At 40.5% G+C, this 19,582-nt stretch overlaps 1 protein-coding gene across 2 annotated transcripts in view; it reads right to left on the bottom strand.

Annotated features, from left to right (window-relative positions):
- The window catches only part of LOC135482658 (eukaryotic translation initiation factor 4E transporter-like), a 270,349-nt gene that overhangs the window by 187,251 nt on the left and 63,516 nt on the right, over positions 1–19,582 (bottom strand). For both annotated transcript variants that reach the window (XM_064762908.1, XM_064762909.1), the window contains exon 6: positions 14,780–14,960. In XM_064762908.1, the coding sequence (XP_064618978.1) occupies positions 14,780–14,960 (181 nt within the window). The remainder of the gene's footprint in view (positions 1–14,779; positions 14,961–19,582) is intronic.

Here is a 19,582-nt window from a genome sequence, read left to right as displayed (position 1 = left end):
CTTTTATAACCTGCTTGGTTGACTGAAATTACTCCTGCCATACAAATTACAAAAAGGAATCAAAAAGTGGGTTAGCTCAGCTTTTGTGTTTGACCTTGGGAGAATTGAACATCTAGCCTGCAGCTTGTTCAAACTCATCAGAGCTGATTTTTATAAGGCCTACCTATCATGCTGATAAATGAATCCATCTGGGAAGTGATGGTGCATACATGGGAGACATCTGTCGAGGATCTCACGATGCTGTCTCTGGTTGAACCGTCCCCGTATCCTTTGAAGAGTTCTGTTGCCTCGGTCATTCATCCAGCCCTAGATTAATACTGTGATCCTCCCACTCCGCTGGCATGTCTTGATGTTGTTAGCATTGTAGTGTTTACCCTGAAGCCGACAGCACCATGTCTTCTAACCACAAATGAATTTTCGTCTATAAAAACTACTCTCCTCCATTGTTCTATTGTCCAATTAAGATGATTCTGAAAAGAAAATATGCCACTGATTATGTATTGATTTGGGGAATTCGGTGTTTGCAAGAACATGGAGATAATTTCATCTTGAACCACAGGGGAGAGGAAATGCCAGATTTCCAAGTCCGTCTCATTGTATTTTTTCAGTCATTTCAAACCCTGTATCTTTGATGACTCTAATAAAACAATTTTGGTGTCAAATTGAAACAAATGTTATAGCATAATTTTAGAAATTACACTTTGTATAAATCATCTTACTTGGGCAAATTGCAAGCGCTGTCTTCTATGGGCATCAGTTAGGACATCCTTCTTGGCAGCAATACGTCCAATCAAGTTTGCCTGTTGCAGCCACTCTCTTATTTCCCCCGGCTGATTCTTGTCCAATGCTGTTGCAGCTCAGCCTGGAGCTACGTTGGGCGGAGAAAGGGGTCTTGTTGGACTGGACGAACCAGTCCGATCTTGCCTCTCAGTTGTGGATATTGGCCTTCCTGCTCTCTCGCTCACTCTTGTGTTGCCATCTGTTTCTTGTCGCTTTACCCATGTGGACACAGCAGTCTTACTGCATCCTAAGTGGTCGCTACATGTTCTCTGAGTTCTCATATGCGATTTTTTTGCAAGTCTGTTAACTGGTTGTCTCCCCTATGCTTCATGGAGACATAAATCAGAATGGTCTCATATACAGAACAACTTGGAGAAACATTATTTTGTTTTGCAGTATCAGTAAGGCCATCTAACAAAAAAGTTGGTTCCCGTCCTTTTCCACAACAAAAAAAATCAGGGAAGAGGGGTTTTTTAGTGGAATATTCAGAACTTGGCAAGATTGTCAAAAGATAGAAACTTTTAGTACTCATATCAAAGAACTTTAATGATGTATAATAATTTGCAGATACAAAACAGGTGATTGTATACTGAGAAGCTATCAGGAACCATTGGGATACTATAGGTGGCGGTACCGGACATATAAATCCCCTATGTATGCGTTTTTTGGTGTTTGTTTTGGAAATAAAATATAACATTTTTGTTTTTGAAGAGCAAAAATTTTTTTTTGAAAAATAAAAAAACATTTGAGGCGGGTCGTATTTCAGGGACGGGCGGGGACGAGAACCAAATTAATCTTTTTAAGTGGCCTCAGCCAATGACCATCACATATTTATGTGGAATACAAAAAAAATGACACACGCCCCTACTGTAAATGCTAGTCTGAGCCATCCACTCAATCGCAAGTGAACTCATGTCCTGTGTATTTCAGCAACAAGCTAGGTCACTAAACCCTATCCATGCCTTAACAGTTAAAAGTAATGATTTGTTTCTGGGCTTCGGTGATTTTAAGTGCCTAGTTTTAGAAAAACGTCTTTCCTGTAGTGGATGGCTTAAAAGGAATGTTTACAGAAGAAAGAAACAGCACTGCAATTGGTTTGGCCTGTTGTCTGTGGTCAGGTAATCTGACATGGGTTAAGGCCCTGGCCCAAGTGCACATCATATTGTTTGATGTGGTCTGGTAATCTGACATGGGGTGAGGATTTGGCTGGAGTGCACATCAATCATTGTGACCAATAACCACTGTAATGATAATTGGGCCAGTGTCAAAAGGTGTCATCATGGCCAGCAAAATATCATTGAGAAAATGGCAAAAAACTGTATTTTTTCCGAAAAACCTTTGACCAAACTTACCAATTTTTGCTAGAAATTGCTTTTAGTTAAAGTGTCCAGATAACGTTGCAAAAAAACGGCTGAAAAATCTGCATACAAAAAAGTAAAAAAACCATGCCTCTGGAAAATCGGTCATAACGTTTTTACCTAATTGACAATAAAAACCAAACCTATTGTAAATGATAACCAAGAAGTTGATCCAGATATCATAAAACTTTGGTTCCAGTTGGCACAGTAGCTTTTGAGAAAATTGTAAAAAACTGGTGTCCTCAAACTTTCCGACAAGGGTGTACATGTAGTAAGCATACTACTACTAAACAGTAATGTACTTCTTCAATATGCAGAGAATGTTTTAGCTAATGCTTTGTGATTGGAAACATTCCACATTCTGCAGGTTGCAGTTGTCATGAGAAAGTTCGTATCCACTACAAATTTACTGGCGACAGTGGCTATATATGGAGATCCAGGTCAGTGGTACAAGTTCCTCCGTACACACTCCATGAAGTTCACCACAGCACTTTCTGGGGAGATAACCTTCACAACCTCTCCGATGGCACATTCCGTCTTTCCAAGGACGGTTATCCTCGTAGTACTCTGCGACCCTGGTACCTTGGACAGTAAACTTGAAGGATCAAAACTTTGACTCATCAACTGTGGTGTCAACACACTTCTGCTTCGTTCCAGGTTCACGGTCTGAAAATTTAAAAGATACCATGACTCCTTCAGTGTACACATGTACTATAAATGCAATCTGTTGCATGATTCATCTGTGAGTGTGTTGTGAGACTGATACTGCTGTAAGTTAGCAATTGCTTGTCGATGTACCCTAATGGGCTACTGTCATCATCATCATCATATCATACTGTCAGTGTCATGACAGTTGAACATGTTTAAGGTTGGTTTCTATTTGCTGCACTGGTACGATGAAGAGTGAATGAGTGTAAGTTTTCTGATTTACTTTCAAACTCACTATTAGTCTCATCTTCATTTTCAGATAATTGATCCTCATCTGAACCAGCAGAGCTGTCATAATCATTACCATTGCCTTTGTAGTCTGAAGAAAAGTATTCGTCATCGTCCATGCGGCTACTACTGGTATTAGCTTCAGGTTCTGCATCTTCATCAGCATTGGCACTGCCATCAGTTCGGGAAGAGCCTGGGAGTGAAAATTAAAACATTTAAGTTTCTTATTCAAATGTAGGCAAAGATGAAAGGGTTCCTATAATAATCAATATTACACCCCCAATCATTCCCAAAAACATTAGACAAGTCAGATGCGGGTTCATTTTCGTTGTCTGAAAAAGAAGGATTATAAGGCGATCAATTTTTAATGTTTTAACATTAGTGTAGCATTTTGAATGAATGAATTCTTGTTATTATTTATGAAGGTTACTTATTCATGGAATGAATGTCAACTCACCAGCTGCTGTGGTACCAGCCAAGGTTGCCAGGTAAGTCTTCGGATTCTTTTTGATCTTTTCACAGTTCAGCTTGAATGACTTCAACAGAGGATGTACTGTATTTCGGCATTCAGGGCTGCTATCTGTACTGTGATGGTCTTTAAATTATCTGGTTTGAAAGTCCTGTTGAGATCCTGAGGTGTGAGGCAATGTCACCATGATTATTCACCTTCTCAGTGAGGTCAGCCTTCCGTTTGACTGCTTTGGCCCTTTTCTCTTCAATCTTTCTCTGGACTGATGCGAGATGCTACTTCCTCTTAGCAATGACCTCTACTTCTGCATCTCAATGGGAGCGGGTTTCTTAGCTGAGAGTGACAAAAGGTGACTGTGTTCTGTTTTGCTCTTCTCAAGAAACCAAGAAGACAAGGTTCGATTTCGCTTCATTATGTTGATAAAGCACCTGTAATGGAGTGACACATGACGTCTCATAAACAGACTATAGTCAAGGTCCCCCAGGTTTTGTTCCACAGTTAGATCGGTGAGTTGGCAGTGTTTCATTTTCTCATGGATGGCTTGGTCATAAACATCATAGGACCTCCCACCTGGGAGAAAATCGTGAAGTTGACGGTCTGATACAGCCACGAATCCAGCAAACAAATTATGTAGCGTTTTCAAAAAAAGTTCTGGTTTCTTCACAGTTTGAGTACAGCATGCCATGATCTCTCAACCTTCAACGGCAAATTGGGGAATCACAGAGTCCAAAACACATGAAGCATCCATTGAGAACGGAACAAATTTCAAAAGTTGTTGAATCTGTTGCTTCTGTAGCTTTTCATCCGGGATGACTCACCCTGCTAGTGGCAGTAAGCTTCCCACGCATCTCTGCGTCCTGATTTGTCATCTCCCCGTGGCCCTGACACGTCGCATGCAGCTCTGATGAACCTCAAAATGGCTGACTCCCCAGGGGAAGAAAAATTCTTGAATTGGTTCAGTTTGTCCCTTCCTAGCTTTCCATCTCCAATTTCCTGCAGCAGCTGTTTCAATACCTTCTTACTCTCATGGTGGAGTCCCAGCAGAAAAGGAGAATTGCAGTAGATGAAATCAAGTCGCACGGTTTCATCACCAAGGACTTCTTTACGCTTTTTGTCGAACTCCCGATTGTATACTTTATTGACACTAGCTCTGTGTGACATTAGGGCAATCAGTTTCTGGATCAGCTCTATGAAAGTAACCTCCGTTTCCTTTACATTTGCTTCAAACTGGTAGACATTTGAAAGTTCTCTTAAAATACCTATGGCAGCATAAAGGAGTGTAGAGGCATCTTCTGTGTGCATCATCATATATCCCAAACTAAGGACAACCCCAACAGGGTAACCTGATTCCCGAGATACTTTCTGTGGTCCCTGCTGCTACCATCTGAATGCATTTCGCACATTGTATCTCTCATTTTGTAGTATTGAGTCTGCCAAGTGATATTTGGCTAGTACGTGGTCTCTGTCGGCAAAGCGCCAAATGCTTCAGATGGATGGCAAGTCCTTTAAGTCAACTTCACAGTCAAACAAACAACTAGCATTGCATTTATTTAATGGCTGATGCACAACTTCCAGCAGGAATGTTCATTTGACAACATCTCAATGTATATTTCCAGATTTTGTGACAAGTTTCCGATGTAGCCCAGCAGTGTTAAATATCCTCAATCTCAACAAGGTAGGAATCACACTCGGTTTTCATTTCACCCTTAAGTCAGCTATTTGTTGAGTGAAGATCGGATAGCGCTTCACGATGCGTACTGCACTCTGTTTGCGACCTCTTTATTTGGTCCTTCAAAAAACATATAACAAATTGACAGCCATTTTCCATGTGTTGCCCTATAATTTTCTCATTTTCAGTTACAGTTTTTCCTTGTTCTCGAAGTTTTCGTCCCTTTCTATCATTTTTCAATATTGTAGGCGTTCAGAGGAATTGTCCTAAACATCAGTCTGAAGTTTATTATGTTCTTTTAGCAAGGCTTTCAACTCCACATTTTTTTGCAATATTTCTCTGCTTAAGAGATCAGCCTGATTTGCAAGGGACAAACTTTCCTCTAAACACACCCTAAGTTGTTCCTTCAACTCTAGAGTTTTCCTTTTTGCTGTCCTCAGGTCTTCCCCTGAGTGTACGGAGGTCACGTACCTGGTTCATTGCTGCCAAATTTTTCCCAGGGTCAGACTCAATGTTGGCAACTGGACTGGCAGTGGGAGGCCGCTGAGGTGTATCACTTTGAATGTTGCCTTCAATACTTGTCAGTGCCTTGTAGATTAACTGTAACACCAACAGGTTCAGGATCAGCCATTGACTGTTTCCCATACATTCACCACAACCAACTCAGATAAACTCTCCCTGAAACGATCATAGTCACTTTTCCTATCTGCACTCTCTGTTCTTTGAATTTGATTCATTAGTTTTTGAATATCTATCCAAAATTGCTTTCAGGCTCATTTTGAGGTCTCTTTCACTGCGAGTACTGGCACCAAAACAATACACTATCAATTGCTATTGACCAAAATTCATTTTTTTCTTTTTGCAGAATTGAGCAAGGTCCACATCTTATCGATAGGTAAGAACAATTTCCGTCTCCACCAATCTTTCACCATGTTCTGAGATTGCACTATTTAAATCAAGTAAAGGATCACCCTCAAAAATGCTCAAGGTATCACAGCATGGTCCTAGAGAGGCTAACATCCGTGGGGTATCCAAAAATGAAACAAAGATTGCCACCCTTTGTCACTATTTGCTATGCTGCTTTGACACACATCTCGGCTTGATTGCGCAATTTCGATTGCTGTATTGTTGGTAACAGTTTGCTAAGATCCTCCGTTAACTCGTTCCAGGACTTTCCACAAGTGCTTCGGAGTAAGAAGAACTGGAGGAAGTCTGTTGTTGCAGCTGACAGCAGCAGGAGGTGTTACTCTCTGTCCACGACCAGTGGCTTCAAAATGGCATTTGATCACATCAAACTGGTCATCACCTGAAGTGAGAAAGTGAAAAGAGTAAGAAAGCTATATTGTGAGCTTGATGGCTATGAAACTGAAAGAATTCACACCATGCTAACATTACTTATCCAAAGGATAAGTAATGTTATTGATGATACTTTCTGATAAAATAGCGTATTATTTCAAATTCAGTCTTGCTCTGTTGTCTTTTGGCTTGTTTTGCCAACGAAGTTTTGAAGGGTTCTTCTCCTAAACTACAGAAATTCCCATTAAAACTCATCAAGAGGAATAGAGCACGTGGCTCTGTTTACCAACAACCAGACCAATTGACTAATCAGAGCAAAGAATTTGGTCATGTGACGAACCGTCACTGGCCCAGCTGCTCGTTAGTTCAAAGGGGTTGAAAGTAGGTCAAACATGACCAGAGTTTTGAAGGGTTTTCTCTCGAACTACTGGGTTGAATGGGGAGATACTTGCCTGAATGGAAAATAATTATTCAAAAATTGACATAATCTGCCTTATGTTTGACGATCTTGCCGTGAAATGAATTAAATTTGTTGCAAAGTGGGGGATCCAAGCAATCTCAATTGCTGATAGGAGACTGCCGGTAAAATCATCAAATATCTTCAAAAGGCATCAAAATGAATTCAACATCTGGACATAAGAAATATCTATTCAACCTATTCTTCCAATAACATTCTTCTTATTAAAATAAAAAGGTTTACTCACGTAAAGTGGCGAAATAGCCTCCAAAAAGTTGGCATCCTCCTGAACGCCAGTCTGGCTCCACATCACTAATTGACCAATCAGCGTAGATCGCATAGGAAAGTAGTACTTGAAAAAATCAATGCGTAGTCTCACTGTCCAGTAGGGGTGCTATCTGCGCAATCAGAATGCAGTTTCTCCGTTATTATGAATCAAATTGTTTCTGGCGAACATTCTGATGAACTTTGAGGCTCATATGTTCACCGGCATGGATAACGGAAAAGAAATAACCCGCTGAGCCGTGAAATATGGTGGACGCATGAAATTAAGATAAAAAAGACCCCAAAATCTTCAGACCCCCAAACCCAGAAAATATCATGGTCATGACCGGACAAAATTCTATGGATTTATGCCCTGGCGGTGGTCTTTCTGCCCAGCAAATATTAGGTTCGAGTGAGATATTGGGAAAAAGTTATATGAGTTTATGTCTAAAGAAAAATGGCTTAAAATCTATTAGTGGTGTGTAGAGTCAAGACCACCATTGATTTCTTAAGCCTTTTAGCAGTTCAATTGTCAATGTTTGACCGCGACACATCAAATACTGCGTGGGGTTGAGAATCTGAAATTTTGATATGATATTCCGGACAGTCGGGCAAGAACATAGTGAAAAGTAAACTGGTAGTTGACCACGGAAATGTTTTGATAATCGACAAATTAGACAGACATTAAAATTTCCACTCTTTTCAGCCAACTGGCAGAAAAATCTCAAAACACCAAATTAGCAAAATTCAAAATTAATTTTTTCATCAAACAATTTCTTTATATCTGTAGACTTGCCACAACAAATATTTTTTCAATACCTCTCCAAACATGTACTTGTGAGTTAAAAACATGCACTCGTCTAATTGACAGGCCTAGACCCTCCAACCTATGAATATTCAATGGTGGTATTGTCTCGTAGCCATCGGCGACATGGGAGCAGCCATCTTGGTTCGATGAGTCAATGTGGATTACGGGGATCTACTTTTGAAAACGAGGGCGCTACGTCGCCGTTGATTCAAGTTTCTCAATACAAAGTTCATTTTGAATTATTTTTTGCACTTTCCTTCGATACGAGATTTGTGGGGAGTTTTTTTTATGATTCTTGTAGTATATTCATGGCGAAATCAAGGCTCAACTTCGATTTAATTTTATGAGATGTTCTGGAATTTTTCTAATATGCAAATTGGGTACGAATCAAAAGCTGCTGATCTGTAGATGAATGTGAGATTTGTAAATATTCGCTTAGGTCAAGGGTGTTGCCGCAACGGGGGATTTCCCAGCACAGGCTGTGATCAGCCGAGTTTCTGATGCTAATTAGCAGTGCGTAATTAAGAAAGTGAGTAAACAATGGTTGTTTTTAATCTTTATTTTCAACACCAAACAGTTTACAAACTAACATGATGTTGGTATCACCAGAAAGAGAATGAAACGATCTTTTTGATGATCAAAAGATGGTTATTTTTGGCTGAAGTTTATTGACAATAAATGTGATGCGAATTTAGGCAAGCTTGGTGTATCTCAGACACAGCCATTGTTTCCAGCCATGTTTACCTGGGCTTGTTGGTACCTAATATTACACAGAGGTGAGTTCATGCCAAGTTAGAATAAACGTATGGGTTATCATAGTTAAAGGGAAGGGCCCGCCAAAAAATGGGGAGTTTTGGACGGCCCGGTCAAAACCTTAGGCGGGAATAAGGTTTCATTGATAAATATAAGGAGTTTCAAGGCCCCCAAATTACTTGAAAGGTTCAGTAGATACTGGCCTTTCATTGGTTTACCGTTTGCGTATCATTCACATACTCTCATCTTGAAAAATATGACAATATTTACGATCACGTTATTGATTTTTGCAACATTTTCGGTAACGCGCCCCTTGTGGATCTGTAAGGTACCATTCGGATGCTTGAAAAATTTTAGTGGCGTGGCTCCATCTGCTACAGCTGTCACCGGCCGGTGTTAGTCTCACGTCTTGGCGTCTGCACCACCCTTGGGGAACACCGCAATGCCGTTGGCGTACTGACGAGTCCAGCGTCTCTACAGGCTCCGACATTTGCCATGAGGAGTGACAGCTAGATCACTTGGCTGGAATGGCCCCATCTCCTCTTCACTCATATTCATTGCCGGCAATTCTGGCAAATATCTTGAGTCGTCATCGTTGTCAAACAAGTCTTGGATAATATGCTGCTCCATTTCTTCTGTACTGTTCGGATCAGGGGCCTCGCTCTCCACCGGCCCAGAATCCACCGGCGACTCGAAATCCATACTACTATTCTCTCCATTTTCCATTTTCTCCTCTCTCCAACTCACTACTATCGCTATTGACTGCGTAACATTCTTTCGCTATCATTGCTAACTTCATTTACTAGAACACTGGCCTCTTTGTAGCCGATTATGTAACCCATAGTGGAAACACCTGACATCGCCGCCCGGCATGATACACGTGCTACTGGCATATTTATAACTCGTAGTAAATAAGGTTGTAAAAATATGCAAATGAGATGCCGTATATGGAAACTATGACGTCACTAAGCAGTGCTTATTTCTGCTGCGGGTGGCGCTGTTGCTTGCTTCTGGAGGCGCTATTCAACCTCTTTAACCATTTTTTTCAAAACTGATAATCAGAAACTGTTTTCAAAATCTTAAGGCTACATGAGGCACTTCATAAATCCATTAAAATCCAACCAGCAGGGTGTCACCTATTCAAAAAAAATCTACGATTATTACAAATCTCCAAGTTGCTTACATATCACTTGACAGGAAACTACTCTAAAAGTCTTATGAATGAGAGTTGAGGCAGTTTTTTTTGTCATTGCCAAGAAAACAGAGTCAAATACGGTGGAAAGACAGTGCAGCCAAAATATTCTCAACATTCTGAACACTTATTAAAGTGCTATGAATTCTTGAAATAAACAATGCAAACTAACTGTGGCCGATAACTATTAGCATATCAATCAACCATTATCACCCACCCGTCACTAAATAAATATATTAAATTTCTCGTAAAAATTGTCTTTCGTTCAGCCCTTAAACTGCCTAACCTAAAACAAGAGCCAGTTCTTTAATTACTGGATCCACTCACCAATAAGATCCCAAACCGGACAATACCCGATTTGTACGCTGGGATGAGTCTAAAAAGCCGAACATAATAGTAGGCCTTTAGCAGCCATAAAAGTGGTAGGATATCTATTCAAGGGTCAACAACGTAATCGTCATAAATGGTAATGGCGGAGTAGTCATGACTCTGCAGCGGAACTTTTCATTTTGGATATCTTGTCTTCGTTTCTTCCAATTGGTCTATCTTCGTTTCTTCCAATTGGTCTATCAAAGACCAATTGGAAGAAACGAAGACAAGATATATCCGGTTTCGAAAGAGTTCTAATTGCTTTCGGATTTAGAGGTCTAGCCAAAATGGCAGTACCTGTGTTCAACCCTTCAGTCTGATGTAGGTCAATCTATAACGTACATGTGTACTCAATTTGTGATGAATAGGCCTAGTCAGTGCGGTTAAGAAGCTTGCCATAGTTACAGCCCAACGGCCAATTTACACCTTTTCACCTCTGTGACCATGAAGAGAAGGTAAAATTGAAAACCTGTGTCACATATATTGTATAGTGGTTAAATGATCATATCAAAAACACATATGATATGTGATGTATCCTTGGTAGGAGAACCTACCATAAAAAATTTATCGAAAACGAGTTACTCAAAGAGATATCACACTTTTTAGGTTTCCACTTCTGACTCCCTGGTGGCCAAGTCAAGAATCAGATTGAAACGAAATTCGATCTCAGAAGTGACATAACGAAGGGAGTCACGTGTGTCAAATTTCAATTTCATAGCTTTAGCAGCTATGAAACGTGCCATAGTTACACTCAAGCGGCCAATTTACACCATTTCACCTCTGTGACATTGAAGATGACGTCAAATCAAAAACCCATAGGATATGTCCAGTGTCCTTGCTTGAAGTACCTACCATAGAAATAATCATCGAAAACAAGTCACTAACTAGACTTGTGAAATTTGCTTGACAACAAATTTGATGGTCTCCACATGGAAAGGGAAAGTTCAGTGAAGAGGTCAAGGATAGAAATGTGGGAAGATTTTATTCGATTTGTAAGGGACCATCCATCTCTGTGTTGAATTGTTACCAAATGAGAATCTGAGTTGATGTGAATGTTGGAGGTGTTCTATTCCATTTCATCAGTTGGCTTCTAAAATGGAGCGAGCTGGTACTTAGGTGACTGTAAAAAGAGGTTTGCTCATGAATACAAACTGTCGTCTCTGTATTTTGATGAGAGCCAATTGATATCAAGAGTCACCTGATTGTACATAAAGGGATGGGTATTCATGAGCAGGCCTTTTGAAGAACTAAATCGAAATGAAGAGATATTGTTAATGTAATATTTATTTATTGCACTGAATGATTGGCCTGGCCAGCAGGTGATAGAGGAAGCTATTTACCTATTAGAAATGTGATCGTAAAAAACAACAACAGAACTAGACTGAGAAATTTGCCTACCAGCAAATTTGGTGGGCCCCAGAATTGTGGAGGAAGCAGTGGTACCTGATGATGGGTATCCATATGCATAAAGGGGAGGGGGATACGACGAGAGCAGAGAAATTACTATGTACGGATATAGATCATCCGACAATCGAAACTATATCATTTTTACGAAGCCTAGAGGTCCGACGTCAAGGGGCATGTACTAGGCCTATACTATAGTCTATAGAAATGCACTAACGTTAGAAACCCCAAAACACTACTCGCTACAAGTGTCATACGACCAAACACATTGATATAAGGACTACTAGGACTACAGGGAGTCTCATACGCCCTAGTGAGTTGATCGGGAACCAATCTATCAATGGTCTGCCTTGGCTTCAAATGCGCATGCATGAACCGAGTAAGTCGAGTTATAAGCCGAGTTAACTGTTTTATATGAGAATGCCAACACACGGATTGATCTTGGATTTTAGAAGTTCAGCACCGTGAGCAGCTCCTTGTTAAGGCCATGTCAGGTTCAGCGCGCCTCTTCAGATACATCAACTTCAAGTATTGAAAGTTGTGGTGAGCACATAAAAAGACCATGGTCACCTTAATTTGAAAATCCCTTCATAATCAAGGGCTAGCTCTGACTAAAACAACACCCGTAAACAATAGACCACCAATTTGACCCCAGCTCCTAACTGCGGGAAAACCCAAGTCCAGCAACCAAAAGTACCAAAAATACATTTTTGTTAACATTTGAACTGCACACATGCGTCTGTTTACAATTTCATTTCCCGCGAAATCTCGAAAATCAGGTGACCTGCAATCGTGGATTGAAAAAAACATTAACCTGGGTTCAGGTCAGCAGGTATACGTGCTGTTCCAATCATCCCCCTACAGCCAGCTGTTCAAAAGGTAATGTTATTCACCCCACAGGGAGTGCAGGTAATTGATTAAGCCCCTGCATAACTTAACAGCAATGGCTTGGCTTCTGTGAGTGGTAAGGAGAATTGACAGTGTCCGATTGAAAATCCCTCATTACTGCTCCGCTGAAGTAAATTTTTGAACAAAACCAAGACGTTGCATCAGGGTAAGGTGTCACCATCATTCATGCAAAATTTCAAGGCGATCCAACACCTCTAAGTGTGACTTCATTCGTCCCCCTTCCAGTATAATTATATAGATTTAGACCAGCGATGACGTCATTTCTGGTGATTCCCTACGTTGTCCAATGAGCGCTTTTTAAAGTGTGCCATTTGGCATGCATTAGCATGCAATGTATTTTATCAGCGCTGCCAATTGCCGAACAGAATGACGTAGCTCCGTCAATTTTGAATTAATTTTATGGGAGTAACATTTTTGTGTTGCTTGGAATGTCTACTCTTACTCATGTAAGAATCGTAGTACTAAAAACTAAAATGCAAACAGAATCATGCCGATTCAGTGCACATACTGTGGGAATTCTCCAATTCAAAATACATCGCGAACAGAGCGTGCACTTCTATTATCGTTTTCACAGAATTGTGGCCAAATTTTCAAGAACCAATTTCTGAAAGTCGTCCCTAAAGACCTTATGACTACCCACTGAAAGGAACTAGTGATAATATCGCCTACTTGACTTCTTTCTAGCAGAAAATTTGTTACTGTGTTGCAAAATCGATCTGCCATCTTTAGACTGGTCACAGTGGGTATGCTGAAATATAGCCTAGTTCCTTGGCCAATTCCATGCGCAGAATACAACTGCGCAACTATACGTCATAGCCCGGGCTTCTGAATCGTCAAAAATTAAGTTAAATGTGCCTGTAGCACCAACTGGCGGTGAAAACTAAACTAATTCCATTACAAGTAAAAACGAAAAATTTTCAAAAAATATTCGGCCAGATGTGAAAACAATATTTCCTCTGTGGACCAAGGTATAAAGGGAATGAAGTTTAAACTTCCCGATGACCTCATTCGCTTATTGTAGGTCGGATCACGCTGATTTTTGGTTTCTGAGTTCATCTTGGGTTACGCCTAATTTAGCAGCGTCAACGAAGTGTCTAGGACTTGCGGTTACGAAATGCCCAAAAGTGACACGGAAGGAAGGACAGACACCATTCCCTCAGTAATATTACCAGCTACACTGACCTTGTCAGCTGAGCTAAAAATTCAAACAGGTGTGTAGTTCATTGATGACACACCAATGGCAAGTCAATTTAGTTACTCTTTTAACTCGAGTAAGTGGTTAGATTAGATCAGATAGGGAAAAACACAGCATCGCGAATCAAACCGGGTGAAAGAAAAAAAGCAACACCTTTTGACCAAAGTCGTATTTTAATGAACCAAGATCGTATTATCATATTTGACCTTGATTTTCGATGAAAAATCTAATTATATGCAAAAATACTAGTTGGCAAGCCTGACAATGGTAGATCTCTTGAACTTGTTTGCTGAAAGAGGACCACCAGGGGCACCTGTTTGTAGGGTCACTGAATCCACTAGCCCCAACAAGTTAAAGCCCATCGGGTGCAAAATCCAAGGTTGCCGCTTGACAGACAAATTGGTTATGAAATCAGAACAAAATCAATAGGGCACCTCACCGACCCCTGCCCAGCATACTACAAAACATTCAAAGCCCTTCATGACTCATTCAGCACTTAAAGCGTTCGGAATGCAAAATCTAAGATGCCTGCCTAGCGGCTGTACCAGATGTTTGATGGTCCGGAAAATAGCTTGGCACCTACCAAGCACCCACACCGCAGCTTTATTAAACCAATCCGACGAAAAATCTCTGCGTACTTGTCTCCCTTGGACGCACACACGTACTGACGCACGCACATACAGACGCACGCATGTACAGACGCACGCACGTACTGACACACGCACGAAGGGCAAACCTATATCCCTGCTGAACTCTTTCGGTGGGATGATAAGTAAAAACTTACGGATAACAACATCGTTTGGACCTTAATACTTTTAGAAGTCAATGTTTGACCTAAGAGCATCCTCTGTGACTTTTTTAAAATTCAGGATGACCAGATGCCTGCTGCTGCTCTCTTTAAATGGTTTTTGAATACTGACCCTGTTACTGTCTCGTTCTCGGTTGTCACGATCTCTGTCCTCTTCACGGCGAAAGCGATCATTCCTTTCAAATCTCCTATCCCTCTCATCAAACCTGTCATTCCTATAGTCGTGATGTTCCCGATCCCTATCATGAGGAATGCGACCACTACCAATTCGACGCTGAACGTCTCGTCTCTCCCTGGAAAACAAATGAAGCCATCAGATTGCATTGCTGATGCAAATGAACAAGATGAAATGGCTCGCCATACTGCTGGCTGTCAGATTAATGTCAGGAATTCATTCATAAATGAGATGAATTGGTACAGCTTGCAGTAAAAAGATCCCTTTGTCAACTCTCTTGGATTGTTGGGGTGCCAAGTAACAAACAGAGTGTAAATCCACAACCTGTTGATTTCTATAATGACCCAAACTACAGGCACATGAAGATAATGAAAAGGCCAGGGGTAACTGTGCTCACCGTATAGATATTTGGTTGTTAGGAATTCATCCTGGTTAAGAAACATGCTACAAGTATAGTATAGGTCAAATCAAAAGTACCGGAGTACTGGAGTACCTACCATGAAAATACGGGTCATGCTAATTCCCGACCTACCCCGACTTTTCCCGACATTTCCCGACTTGCGAAAATGCTGCCAAAATATAGTGTATTAATCATCAGAATATTTATATTTGTACTGTTTACATACATATACAGCACGTCTGTTAATTTCAAGACTTTTGAACGATGCTAAGTTGAGCAAAGCAAGTTACATCTACCCAACCGACCGCAATTTTTCTGCAGGTCGGTAATCTTGGTTTGTTGTGGTTGTCGCTTCTTGTAAACTGTACATGCATACGGCCTTGTCTGAACCCAGCATAAATTAATTATTGGAGTTGATTTGCTCAACTTAGCATCGTTCAAAAGTCCTGAAATTAACAGACGTGCTGTATATGTATGTAAACAGTACAAATATAAATATTCTGATGATTAATACACTATATTTTGGCAGCATTTTCCGCGAGTCGGGAAATGTCAGGAAAAGTCGGGGTAGGTCGGGAATTAGCATGACCGTGAAAATACTATTGAAAACAAGTCACTAACTAGTATTGGGCAATTCGCCTAACAGCAAATTGCAGACCATATCCCTGGTGAAAGTATTTTGTCATGTTGAGAAATTAGGTTTGCACCAGGATATAACCAGATAAATCAGAGGCAAATAACCCTGAATAACCAGCTGAATTAGGTTGTGACAGTAGGTGCATCATAAATACTAGAATTAGCGATGGTTCTGGGACTGCAACAACTCAGCATATGGATGGTCAGAATCCAGCAGACAACAAGCAAATGTAATCTGAATCTCAACATCTTTCGTATCTTTTGATGAGTTTTCTGGTCGAGTGAGGGAAACCAGTTGGCCATCTGATATGGCTGGTGGGGATGAAAGCTCCCAATGTTGGGACGACCAATAAATGAGAGTTAAACATTGAATTCCTTTGAAGTGTAGGTTGTGACGAGTCAGGCCAGTTTGTGCATGATTACAACATAGGGGTAACTAGTTGCAACAATCCTTTTTTAGTGTAGATTGTGAGGGAATAGTCTTGATATTTCAATTAATTCCTTCGGTATGGTGCGACAAACCAGTCCAGTAGATATATACATGGTCATAGCATACGGCATCGAGACAACCAGTATGCAAGGTTACAGCCAGGCCCAAGGGGTATGACCGATCAGCACTAAGAGTAAAAACGTAACATGCAATAATATCTTTTTAAACGAACTGCCACAGTAGGTTTATTTATTCAGTCTTTTTGAAGTAAAAGTATTACAGTGAAAAAGAACGAAATACGGCTGGAATATTATACTGGTTTGTCTTCGGACGGCAAATTCAGCACTGCACCGATGTCAAGGTTAAGACGGTTATACGACTTTGCCTCATCATCTCCTCGTGGTCAAGGCTCCTATATCCGTGACTGATGCGGTCGCAGAACAGAACAGATGCTGATCATCCCCGTCACTGCGTCAGGCTGTAAAACAGAGCGAGGAAATATTTTAACTTCACCAGAAGTTTTATCATTCATTATTCAGACCAACAGACACTGACTACCTGCTAATAGTCTATGAATTTCATTGTCATAATTCAGAACAAACACTTATCACCTTTGCTGACAATATTTTCAGAAGGTGTGTATACATTCGTGTGTCCATTTACACTGCACGTGTATACGTGCTTTACTGTACATTTCTACAGGAGTGAGCAGGATGTACAGAAAAACGATCTCCAAAACTGTTGCTTTCAGCACTCGCGACACGTTAAGCGAGGTTTCAGCAATTATTTTCAGTGAAGGTATATCTCATGTGTAGAGTCTGGGTGATTTTGAGACATTCTTAGGTGTTTAAGGCGCACAGTTTGATGAAACTTGCCCGAATTCGTAATTTTTTTGATGAATGTATATCCGCCGTTGCGGGGATCTGGAAACTTTTGGATGACAAGTTTGCCTCAAAAGATGGACGTGCTCCCTATAATCACCCAAACTAACAGCGAATATATATTCTTAAGATCCTTTTCTTGACCTCTGATGAGTTAATTTTGTCTGATGCAGTGTTTCAACACATATTTGAGGGCGATTACAATCACGAAAAATTCACACTCACCCAGTCTAGAAAGCGTAGACGAAATGTCTGTTGGCTCTTCCATGTAGCGGGTATCCTCCCACCTGTTCAGGTCGGGACAGATCAACGTTGAGCAACTTGCCTAATCGGTAAAAACGCGGGAGGCAGTGCTATTACCGGAACGGTTCAGAACCGGCGATTTTCATCAAAAATCACCCGAAAACTAAAAAAGTAAGCAACGGCTGCGAAAATAAAGTACACGTTGTTCGTTAGCAGGTTATGAAACGTAACCGAACCACATTTCAGGTCGTTCCGTGCGGCAGTTTCGGAGATACGTGTCGAAAACCACATCCCTCGGGTCCTGGCGATCGGCTCAGTAAAAACAATAGACCATATCCACGGAGTTGTGGATATGGTCTAATAAAAGACACATTACACTTCTCACTTTTTCAGATTTAGCTCCCTGCTGGCCAATTCAAGGATCATATTGGATCGAGATTCGGCATCAGAAGTTATCAGAGGGTCATGTGTACCAAGATTCAAGCTCTTAGCTTAAGCCCTTAAGAAATGTGCCATTGTTACACTCAACTGGCCAATATTAATCATTTGACCTCTTTGACCTTGAAAAGTAGGTCAAATGAAAAAGTCATGCGATACGTGATGTATCCTTGCTTGGAGTACATACCAAATACTGAGAAAATAACCTTCTCACCTAACATTCATGTTCCAAGATGAAACAAATTTCTGGGAGAAAAAACGGGTGAAACAGAGATATCACAAATATTTATTTCAGGATCCATACAAGATGGAGACTTCATTGTTGAACTAGCACGTGACTTGCCTATGGTCAGCTGATTGAAATCAGCTAATCAGAATCAAGATGTCTCACCTAGCAACCAAAATTAAGGTATATTTCTAACTTGACCAAACTCCCTTGTACATCACTACATGCTTAATACATATCCAGAACTCGACACTGCACATTGGTATGGACTACAAGCAAGCACTATTTATAGATATACTGATAGGTATAATTATTATAAGTAAGCTGACGCTGTTGGTGTGTGTAGAACCAATGAATAGGGGGTATTAGACCAAGCAAGGGAAATATGTTGTCATGGTAGATATGTGCATTCCAAACAACTGTGAACAAGTCACTAATAAGCGAGATATTGCACTTTTTACCTTTTTTTAGTTTTGGCCCCCTGGTGGCCAATTCCAGAATCAAATCAGACCGAAATTCAGTATCAGAAGTTACATGACGTAGGGTGTCATGTGTAACAAATTGCTCAAGTTCATAACTTTAGCGGTTAAGAAACGTGCCATAGTTACACTCAAACAGCCAATTTACACTGATTCGGCATCAGAAGTTATCAGAGGGTCATGTGTACCAAGATTCAAGCTCTTAGCTTAAGCCCTTAAGAAATGTGCCATTGTTACACTCAACTGGCCAATATTAATCATTTGACCTCTTTGACCTTGAAAAGTAGGTCAAATGAAAAAGTCATGCGATACGTGATGTATCCTTGCTTGGAGTACATACCAAATACTGAGAAAATAACCTTCTCACCTAACATTCATGTTCCAAGATGAAACAAATTTCTGGGAGAAAAAACGGGTGAAACAGAGATATCACAAATATTTATTTCAGGATCCATACAAGATGGAGACTTCATTGTTGAACTAGCACGTGACTTGCCTATGGTCAGCTGATTGAAATCAGCTAATCAGAATCAAGATGTCTCACCTAGCAACCCAAATTAAGGTATATTTCTAACTTGACCAAACTCCCTTGTACATCACTACATGCTTAATACATATCCAGAACTCGACACTGCACATTGGTATGGACTACAAGCAAGCACTATTTATAGATATACTGATAGGTATAATTATTATAAGTAAGCTGACGCTGTTGGTGTGTGTAGAACCAATGAATAGGGGGTATTAGACCAAGCAAGGGAAATATGTTGTCATGGTAGATATGTGCATTCCAAACAACTGTGAACAAGTCACTAATAAGCGAGATATTGCACTTTTTACCTTTTTTTAGTTTTGGCCCCCTGGTGGCCAATTCCAGAATCAAATCAGACCGAAATTCAGTATCAGAAGTTACATGACGTAGGGTGTCATGTGTAACAAATTGCTCAAGTTCATAACTTTAGCGGTTAAGAAACGTGCCATAGTTACACTCAAACAGCCAATTTACA

The sequence above is a fragment of the Lineus longissimus genome, chromosome 2 (assembly GCF_910592395.1).
Source record: "Lineus longissimus chromosome 2, tnLinLong1.2, whole genome shotgun sequence".
In the NCBI taxonomy this organism is placed as follows: Eukaryota; Metazoa; Nemertea; class Pilidiophora; order Heteronemertea; family Lineidae; genus Lineus; species Lineus longissimus.
Note: the sequence above shows the minus strand (reverse complement) of the source record. Positions and strands in the feature narration are given on the sequence as shown.